General features: G+C 33.7%; 1 protein-coding gene across 1 annotated transcript; it reads right to left on the reverse strand.

Annotated features, from left to right (window-relative positions):
• Nucleotides 1–7,061: 7,061 nt before the first annotated feature.
• On the reverse strand, nucleotides 7,062–10,599 carry LOC113234001. The gene is made up of 6 exons (XM_026469228.1): nucleotides 10,433–10,599; nucleotides 9,997–10,123; nucleotides 9,311–9,378; nucleotides 8,588–8,687; nucleotides 8,246–8,373; nucleotides 7,062–7,476 (listed from the first exon to the last, which is right to left on the reverse strand). Exons 1-6 carry the CDS (start codon nucleotides 10,500–10,502, stop codon nucleotides 7,235–7,237), a joined length of 735 nt encoding a protein of 244 aa, XP_026325013.1. The 5' UTR covers nucleotides 10,503–10,599; the 3' UTR covers nucleotides 7,062–7,234.
• Between the last annotated feature and the right edge of the window lie 356 nt (nucleotides 10,600–10,955).

Raw genomic sequence — 10,955 nt, forward strand, 5'->3', positions numbered from 1 at the left:
TCAAAATAAAAACGACACTTTTCCCTCCAAAAGGTCCAGAGCGAATCACATCGCTCGCATGTAAGTGTAACGTTTGTTTTGTAGTATGTATACCTACCACAACTGTAAAGATGCGTACAGATCTAGCGAATTCGCCGCGAACGCTCTGCACGTGCGCTACGCGCGTGCTGCATGCGTGCAGTTAAATGTATCTTTGTAGGCAAGCAAGCATACCTATGCATTGCAATAAAATGTTATGCGTTAATTTTAGTACATAATGCTAAATTAATTTTCTTTTGATGTACCTACATATTTTGATATGGAATCAGTAGTTTTGTTGGAGAAGTGGTATATTTGGTCATGAAAAATCTTGCTTTTTGGTGAGCACTTAAATACTACCCATAAAAAATTAATAAACAGTTTTGCAGTGTTGATTCCAGCATCAACGTAATCGAGTTTTGAAAATTGAAGTAGCTGTAACAAGTGAAAAGCAGTGAATTACTCAGTTCTAATCGCTAATAAGTAGATTTAGTCAGTTTTTAAGTTACGAGGATGTATTGTCCACGTTGACGTGTAACTTTAATCTGGCGGTTTAAAGTTAGGCTAGGGTTCTCTGTTGGTCCGATTTGCCTAGAATATACCCAAACTTAAAAAATCGAACAAGTATTAGGCTACACTTCGTATATCCTACAACTTTGAAACAAAACTATGCCTTACTTTCTCAAACTCGTATCTTATAAAGAGTTTAGGAGAATCCAGGAGATGGCAAAACTTTCTATTTACTTTAAATTTCTTAACAAGGGTGTTAGTTTGGATGCATTAGGTACTTTAAGAATAGGTAAAAGCTAGTGTGTGAATACGAAGGGCATGTGATGTGAAATTAGATTAGAAATTAAATTTTTGTTTCAGTTCGGTAGCGAACACCAATGACAATAGAATTTTGATTCTGAACTAAAAAGTACGCCTTGTGATATGGTTTTTCTGCATTGAACTTTAGGAGTTTAATTTAGCATGGAATAAAATAAATTGACATGTTAAAAGCAAAAGGTTTCAAGTGAAACAAGATCTCAAATGATTGCACAACAGACAAAAAAGATTTCAAAAGCAAAAAAAATTAATCTTCATCTGTTTCTGGTAATTTGCATCTCGTCTTAAATTTTCAATGTCTCTGAAAGCAGTAAAACCAGCAGTAAGACCCTAAACATTCAGACTTGCATAGTGTGGTGACCATAGCCGTCATAATTATGAAATTCTAAACATTTTCAGTCAAATAAATTTATTAATATAATATATTATTAACTGCCTCCGTGGCCGAACGGTTAGCATGCCGGACTGCCACGCAGAGGTCCCAGGTTCGATTCCCGGGTCGGGAGAAATGTTTGTATGGCCTACATTTATTTCTCTCGTGAGTTTGGGTGTAATTTGTGGTTGTCTATATGTGTGTCCATGGCACTCGCGACACAGGGTTTCCCTAGTGCGGGGCTATGTTGAGTGTGTGCGTTGAGTGTGTGCGTTATTTATGATTATTTATTTTATGATATCCTTAAAATTGATGTAGATAATAATGATTGCGCTAAAATGGTAATTGATTGTATAAACATATTACTTAGTGAAGTTGCTGAAGTAATTTTCGCTGCCCCTGTGACTACTTCAGCACCTGAAGATCGTTCCATCGTTCCCGCGCTAGGGAAACCCTGTGTCGCGGGTGCCATGGACACACATATAGACAACCACAAACTACACCCCAACTCACGAGAGACATAAATGTAGGCCATACAAATATTTCTCCCGGCCTGGGAATCGAACCTAGGACCGCTGCGTGGCATGGTAATCGTTCGGCCACGGACACAGTTAAATAAGTTATTATCCTTCTTCATCCTATAATTTTAATGATGTAGTCGATCGAAGTTCAACAATGTAAACAAACAACTGTCACTGTCAAAGTGACATCTCATAGATCATAAACGTTTTTTTCCACGTTCGTTTTTTAACAGGTTCCAATTCTGACTAATAAATTATAATTGAAAAATACCCTTTTGGGTTGAAAAATTTACAAAACTGTTTAGAATCATTTTGTGTCCTAAAATATTTTCAATTCAAAAATTACTAGGAAATGAGAAGGGTCACGGCCCATAAAAGATTACGCAAAAGAAACATCTTAGAATATTCGGTATATTGGGAGCATAAACTATGTTTTGATTTCTATATCAGTGGCTAACGTGTCAAATATTGAATTTTGTTTTTATTCAGGCAAACTATTCTTCGAGCGGTTCTTTCAGGTATCCCCAGAATCTCAGCAGTTGTATTCGCACACTCGCACAAAGATCAATATTCATTTAGTGACCCAGTTTGAAATATATGCTTGTAGACATGCATTACCATAACTTTATCGGTTACGGACATTGCAGGGCGTGGTGTTTTTTCTGTGTCCATAGTGCTTATGTTCACACGAACGCAAGCAACCACAAACGTTGCAACAGAGTAAAACCAAAACTCAAAAAAGAATAACACAACACGAAAACTCAATAATTAAAAACAAAAACTCAACAACATGACGTATACGCAGCACGGTACACATTCGATAACGACAGCCGCCAGAAACCGAATGAAGAAAGAAAATCGCGGTGATCCACTGGTACAGATGCAACCCGACAACCCGACCCGTTATCAATACCTGTCGATCAAAAACTTACTTTTCATTTTGCATTTCATTGTTATTAACACTATTTAGTAATGAACCAATTTATTATTTCAATTTTATTATTCTTAATAAAAAATATACTTAATTTAATAAAGTATTAAAGTAACAGTATCACAACAATAAATTATTCACATTCGTGTTTAAAAGTATTTTTAATACAGTTGCTCAAAACGTGGTATTTTTCGCACTACAAATCGTGCGGAAAGTTGGATTTCTCGCACTAGTGCTTTTTACTTTTCCAGTTTTTTTTAATTTACTGTTGTTTTAAGTCTTAAACATAGAACTAAAGAGATTGTATATTTATTTCATATTTATGTGCTTTGTGACGTAAGTCATTCGTCATTAAAAGTTATATTTATTTGCAAATACTATATAATGAACGTATCGAGTGGAGGTCTCTGCCTACCCCTGAATGGGTGACAGGCGATATTTTTATGTATACATTTGTTTTATGTATTACAGATAAATTGTATCTCACTACCGTGCACGGGTTCCCAAAGAAGTTTAAACAAAAGTACCAGGACTTCATAATAAGAAAAGTGGTTACAGACCGATATTACAGAAAATAAACAAAAACAGCACGTTAGAACTATATTTCCATAGACTTTTAAATAATGGTTGGAGTGGTTGTATTTCATTATTTTAATTTACTAGCTGAAAATGAGTTTTTTTTAAATACTGTTTTATTTTACTTTCAATGTAGTTTTTTCGCAAATGTATTAAAAAACGTCGTTTGATACACGTGCGGATTTGTCATTTTCACTTGTCTCGAGTCTTGACCCTCGCCTCTGGCTCGGGCCAAGATGCCTCGAGACTCGTGAATAATGACTAACTTTCCGCACTTGTATCAAAAATAACTATTGTGTTTACAAGCTGGATTTTTCGCACTAGTGCTTTTTATTTTTCCAATTTCTTTTTAATTTACTGTTGTTTCAAGTCTTAAACATAGAACTAAAGGGGTTGTATATCTATTTAGTATTTATGTGCTTTGTGACGTAAGTCATTCGTCATTACAACTTATATTTACTTATACACATCTTATTTGTTTAAATTGCATAGCGTTGCTGCGCGTGCCAAACCGCGGAAGAGCAATTTGTAAATACCGCGTAACAGCAAAAGGTACAAAATTGAAATATGGCGCCAACAGATCCTTAACGCCAATTCGCTTAAGCTAGATCTCACAGATTAGAATTAGCCTCTAAGGGTCGTATTCTAGAACTCTACTCAATGCTCAAGTCAGGATTTGAGTATGGTTTAAAGCACTCGAAATCATACTCAAGTCCCTGCCATTAGGGTCGTATTTCCAGTGCTTGTGTTTCCAGTGCAATCCTGACTTGAGCATTGAGTAGAGTTCTAGAATACGACTCTATGGGTCGTATTCTAGAACTCTACTCAATGCTCAATTCATGATTTGATTATGGTTTAAAGCACTCGAAATCATACTCAAGTCCCTGCCATTAGGGTCGTATTTCCAGTGCTTGTGTTGCCAGTGCAATCCTGACTTGAGCATTGAATAGAGTTCTAGAATACGACCCTAAGAAACCTCATTTTTGGCATCGAAACAATACCGGGAAACAGTAGCATTGCTGAAATTGGCCTCAAGTCCGTGTATTTACCAAATTAATGAAGAAGTTATAACACGATCCCTGCCCGAAACGTACGACTAGGAGAACTAAGAGATAAAAATCATCAAGACGAAGTAGTGTTAAAATTCATTATTTGAAAGTTAATGATAAAAAGGAAAATAAATGGAGACAGTCGGGTATCGGTGTGAATATATCACGAAAAGTCGGAGTCAGCGCAACTGAACCCTTCGATCACACTAGTTCTATTGAGTCGTTCTATTGTAGAACTACTGGGACTTTTCCCCATTAGTTCTATTGTAATAAGTAATAGAACTAGTGGGAAAAATGGTTTCCCAGTAGTTATATTGACTTAGTTCTATTTTTATCCCGAAAATAATTTTATCCTTAATGTACTGTTGAAGAATATATATAACTTATACGTATAATATTTAACGTAAACTTGACAAATGAATATAAAAAGAATTAAAAAATTATCAAACATTGTAAACTTGCCAATTTAAATTTAAAAAATTCTAAATTTGCAAAATAAAATTCAAAATAATAAAACAAATGAACAAAATTTGTAAACTTGACAAATAAAAAAAAATATATAAATCGAAAATTGTAAACTTGACAAAGTAAAATTGAAAATTATACAAAAAAATAATCAAACATTGTAAACTTGACTTTTTATTTTAATTTGTCAATTTACAAATTTTGATAATTTTTTAAAATAACTTTTTTTTTGTCAAGTTTACAGTATTTGATAATTTTTTATCATTTTTTTATTTTAATTTGTCAAGTTTACAATGTTTGATTGTTATTTAATTATATATTATTATATTATTTTGTTACAATTTTTGATTATTTGATAATTTTTTAATTTCTTTTTGTAAAGTTTACAATTGTTGACTTTTTATCGAGTTCTTAGGTTTTCGCGATTGTTACACATAGGAAATGAAACTATTTTTCCGGATTTCCGGATTTCCGGAAATCGCGTAATATTAGACATAACTGGTTGATGACTGTACCATCTCAGTCAACCGTGACCATGGGACCTGTAAAGGGCCCGAAACGTTGGTTTGTTTGATAAAACAAATATACGCGATTTAAATCCGGAAAAATAGTTTAATTTCCTATTTTTTATTATTTTAATTTGTCAAGCTTACAATTTTCCATTTATATTTTTTTTATTTGTCATGTTTACAATTTTTTAAATTTAAATTGGCAAGTTTACAATGTTTGATAATTTTTTAATTCTTTTTATATTAATTTGTCAAGTTTACGTTAAACATTATATGTATAAGTTAGGTATATATATTCTTCAACCGTACATTAAGGATAAAATCGTTTTCGGGATAAAAATAGAACTAAGTCAATATAACTACTGGGAAGTCATTTCTCCCACTAGTTCTATTACTTATTACAATAGAACTAATGGGAAAAAAGTCCCAGTAGTTCTATAATAGAACTACTCAATAAAACTAGTGGGAACGAAGGTACTGTCAGACTATTAAAAATTCTGTTTCGATTTATGCTACATAAAAAGGTGGTGCGATATTTTGCTTCGTTCAGATATCGCACTGCTATTACAATAGTGTTGTAACTCAACACTATTGTAATGTGAAATTCAACATTATATTATAGCCGAAAGCAAAAAATTATTCACTACCCGTCAATAAAACCGCCGTCAGAATATTGTACAAACAAACAAAAGATATCAACTTAAACTGAGACATATTTTTTGTGAGCTAGTGAGCTCAAGTCTTTGCAATTAGGGTCGTATTTCCCGTGCTTGAAATTATACTCAAGTCCTGACTTGAGCCTTGAGTAGACTTCTGGAATACGAACCTACGAATTAAGTTCTTTTTTATAACATCAAGTGACGGGACGAACAAGTCGTGCGCCTGATGGTAAGCTCCACGCCTGTCCATAACAGTTACAGTGCCACTCAGAGTTTTAAATTGTAAAGATCTGAGGGGCACTGCCACTGCGCCCGTCACCCTGAGACGTAAGTTGGCAAGACCTATGTGCCAGTAATTTCACCAGGACCCTTACCCTTCAAAACCGGAATACAGTAATGCTGACATTACTGCTTGGTGGCAGTACTACCCTGGAAGAACTCTTTCACAAGGAGCTCTACTGCTACTAAAAAGTATTCGGGTTGGCGAGGCGGGTATCGAACCAACCGAACCGAGTTAGCTCGAGGTCATTAACCTATACGAGGTACCCTCTTTTCAACAAAAAAACAATTATCAAAATCGGATCACAAATGCCGAAATGACGAATTGAGAACATCCTCCTTTTTTGAAGTCGGTTTTAAGAAGTACCTAGCTCGAGTTGACTCGTTGAAGTAGCCAATGGATATGATTAAGTACTCAAACAAAATTTAAATTAAGTTTACGTCGTCCATTGACTTACATGACGTCGTCGCTGTAATTTTTAAGGAACACTGACCAAAAACTGTCATATTGTTCATGTTTTATAAAAATATTTTAATTATAACGAGACAACACAAATTACTTTTTTCTTAAAATGTTGTCTAATCCATGACCTATGTATAGTCCCATTTGTTCTCTGCTTAGAGGACGGAAATAAAAATTTTATTTATGCGTTCATAAGAATAGGACCACAGACACTGTGGGTAGGACTATTATAATAATATTGTTTAATTTTTAAAGGGTTCTGTATAAAATGTATTAGTCTGTGCATTTTTTCCAAATCCTAATTAATATATACATTTTTTAATAATTGTGTTACAATGGTATTAAACTTAAATAAATTTAGTAGATATTTAATTAATTTTATTAAAAAAGAACAATTTAAATCAAACTTAACTTCACATAAGGTAGGAAAGAATTACAAATAAAAAATATGATTGCATTGACATAAAGAAAGAATTATATTATTAGGTACAAGTGGTTACATTTCAAAACAAGAAATAAGACGTTATACAAAAACAAGTAACAACGGCATATTATCAAAATAATCAATGATACTGCAATTTAGGATTTACAAGACCCTTCACAGAGTTGGTGAAATATGATGTGTATCTTTCGGGGCTGTAGCCATGAATTTTAACCTGGTGAGGTCTGTATGAACCGGACTCGGAGACGAGGCCGCGGTCGAAGAGGGGATATATTGTAGATCTTTTCTTTCTTGGCGATTCTTGCATTTGCTGGCTTGGGTACGGGTCTACGTACCGCCGGCTGTTAATATCGCTGCCATCCGCTGTCGGGAATATCGGTCGCTATATTAATAAAATTAAAGATTAAACCAATTTGTGTTAAGGACACTTAATCCAATTTGGTGCAATGTAATAACTACTCAAATTGTGCATTCTAATTTTTAATATTTTAAATTAACTACTCTTCTTTGGGTTATGACACAAAATAAACTATATTAGCTCAGTCATGGTGCAGGTATTTGGCATTATTTCTAAAATTGCTGCGTTTTCTTATAAGCATTCATCAGTGAGGTTGCTCTACTTTTGTGCACCATCATTTAAAGAAAACAAGCCAACGTATCTAATACGTGTCTAAATAGAAATGCAATATATGAAATTAAGATTTCTACAAGATTTTGTACAAATTCTATTGAATAAGTCAGTTAAGTAAGTTTTTGGCCTGCTGGCTTCAAACCTATCTTAACTACATGCACTACCAGTCGTCCTGAAGAAATAAGAATTATAATATTTATTTCATGAAGATATTTATTTCACGGAAGCTATAAATCTGACTCAGTTGAAACATACCCAAACGAACCCGCCACGCCCGTACCATTGTCTTAAATTATGCAAAACAATTCTATGTACACATCAAATCAACATTCCTGTTCTTGGATTCATTCGCAAAGTGTCAATGAATATATTTAATTTTATTATCTATCTAAAAAGTATTTCTCATTCATACATACATCGCACTTTTTTCCAGTGAGATTAAGAGGAACTGCTTGATAAAATTGCTACTCTATAGAGTTGACTAAATCTTTGAATACTTGCCTGCCCCACGGCTGTTAAATATCCCAGGAGCAGGCTGTCCTTGAGGTTCGCCACCGACCGTGTTTTGTTGTATGGCTCCCATGCCTACTACAGCTGGATTAGGCTCGTTTTGTTGCCCTTTCCAGGGTCTGGAATTATAAAGGATGGTTATAAAATTTCATACAGATAAAGATCATACTTTTCAGTCAGGATTGGAATAATCGCTATGCTTGACAAAGACGTCTATAGTCTCCCATTCCTACTTATAGTTTTCGGTCTACAACGCTCACCAAAAAGTCCTTAAATAAGTTTTACAGCAGGATTAAGAAAATCAACTTTTTTCTATGAAAACGTATATCGTACTTATCAGGGAACAATTCTCCTGGTTGACCTCTAGTTTGCACAATCCTTTCACCATTAACTTCTACTACACATCGTAGTCTAGCACAGCATGTTGGGAATTCTGAAAAATAGTTTAAAGATGCGATATAATCAAATATATATTAACTAAAAATAACGTATAACTCACGCATTTAAGTCGATTCGGAATATCATGATTAAGGACTACGAATTGGTTCGAAACATGTCGAGCAAAAATTCGACTTAAATACGTGAGTTATCCGTTATTTTTAGTTAATATGTCTGAGTCTCACGGTGGTTTTCTATTTAAAACAATCAAATACGTTTTTCGCGCATTCCCTACATTTGAATATGGTAGATATAGTGATTGTAGTAATGATTTGATTATACACAAAAGTAATTATAAATCTTCAGCACTTTACTGTATTTGTATGACTTTGGCTACAGTCTATGCCACCTTCGACAACGACGTATAGTTCAATTTCAAATGGGGAATTTCGAATTTACTACGCCGATTATATTTTTGGCTGAGATACAGCGTGCCGCACATACAACCGGTAAATCTAGTAATGGCGACTTATTTGATCTGTTTTAAAAACGATCTTTTTTTGCGATCTCTGTGTCGATTGGATATAATGATAATGAAACATGTTCAGTTTAGTTCTTTGAATAAGGATAGATAAACACACACCATTATTCCATTTGTAAGATAAAAGCAATCCTTACCAACATTTTCATCTTCAATGTACTCGTGACATTCTAAAGCATTTTCAGGAATCTTCGGTTTCCTACATCTGTAATATTATAAGTGTTAGTATAGGGGTACCATCTCGTCATCGTCTTATCTGTCGTAATTTTTTCAGATCATCTTAAGTTTGGTTTACATCTTGAGCTGTAGGCTATTAGTAGAGAAATGCTTTTTTTCAAAGCTGAGTAACATCGTACATTTTACACAGTGGTACCTAACACCAAAAATGTTAGATACTGTATTAACGAGAAGAAGGACTATATAATTGGAGAGCAAAATGCTCCACGAGTGATTTTTTTAATAATTTGACAGGGAGCTATATGTGGGAATCAAAATTTGTGAAAAAATGAGTGTTCTATATAATATCTAATACACAAATTTTTATTTTTTTATTTATTTCATAGTCACAACAAATTCTATCAGATAAATAGTTAGTTATATACTGAAACCTTTGAGGGGTTTATAACGTGTCGCATCTAACAAGTGAAAATTAAATAGTTAAAGTCTTCACGAAGTAAAACTTAAGTTAACATTAACGATCTATCCTTTGTATGTATATATTGATATATGTATTCTTTATTGTACAAAGAAAAGACACATTGATCTATCCTTCCAGTATCGCCATCAACAGAATGATCATAACTCATAAGTATTTGTATCTTACCCAACCGCAGCAATGAAGTATTTTCCATCGCGAATTTCACACCTATATCTATGGCAAGTGTAGTGATCCGACCACTCCTGCCATGGTTGATAACCTTTTCTTGAGTATTTGTCAACGCATGCTTGATCTAAGAACAGTAACAACTAGTACGAATCACTATATAGAGGAGCCAAATCAGATATTACCTCCGAAACACTATGAAAATGTTGAGTTATTCAAAAAGAAATGGGAAGAGGTAATAAATTTGTCTTTTGCGTTCTTGAGAAACCTTTTGCAATGTATGTCTGTCACTCAATTTATGTTGTAGAATTGTATGGTTTAAGTAAAAATGATAAATTATGAAAAAAAATAGAAAATTATGAAAATAATTTTTTAAAGTTTAAGAGGCGATATAATTTAATTAGGTATATAGGTAATAATAGTAACATAAACTTACAACTGACGTCTTCGGCAAAAATGGCAGGCAGCACTAGATACACCAAAAACAGCAGCGCACCGAACTGCATTTTCGCAACGCAGATAGGACCTGCAGCGTTTACACATTCATAAAAAAATAACAAGTGTAGATTTCCAACAATTCTGCCGGAACCTAAAATCGCAACTGGCGAAGCCTCTCATAATACTCGGTTGAAATACACTTTCAGTTGTATAATTATTTGGAAAACACTTGGTAGATGATATTTTAGGACGGACAAAAAGGTAAAATATTATGCGGAAGACAATGAAAAACTTCAACAAACTATGGCTTCTGTTTTGAACTAATGCAAACATTAAACGTAATAGGAAATCATTTGGCTCTACTGTTAGCTTCAAGATGTTGCTGTGAGTACGTTTTAGATTATATTGTTTGCAATTGCATTTACAAAAAATAAATCCAATTTAAAATAAAAAGCGTTAATGATGTATCATTATTTAGCTGTGGGTATTATTTATTGGTGACTTTAATATAATTTTAAAGA

Source organism: Hyposmocoma kahamanoa, unplaced genomic scaffold (genome assembly GCF_003589595.1).
Source record: "Hyposmocoma kahamanoa isolate Upper Pololo Valley unplaced genomic scaffold, ASM358959v1 80937, whole genome shotgun sequence".
NCBI classification, from domain to species: Eukaryota; Metazoa; Arthropoda; class Insecta; order Lepidoptera; family Cosmopterigidae; genus Hyposmocoma; species Hyposmocoma kahamanoa.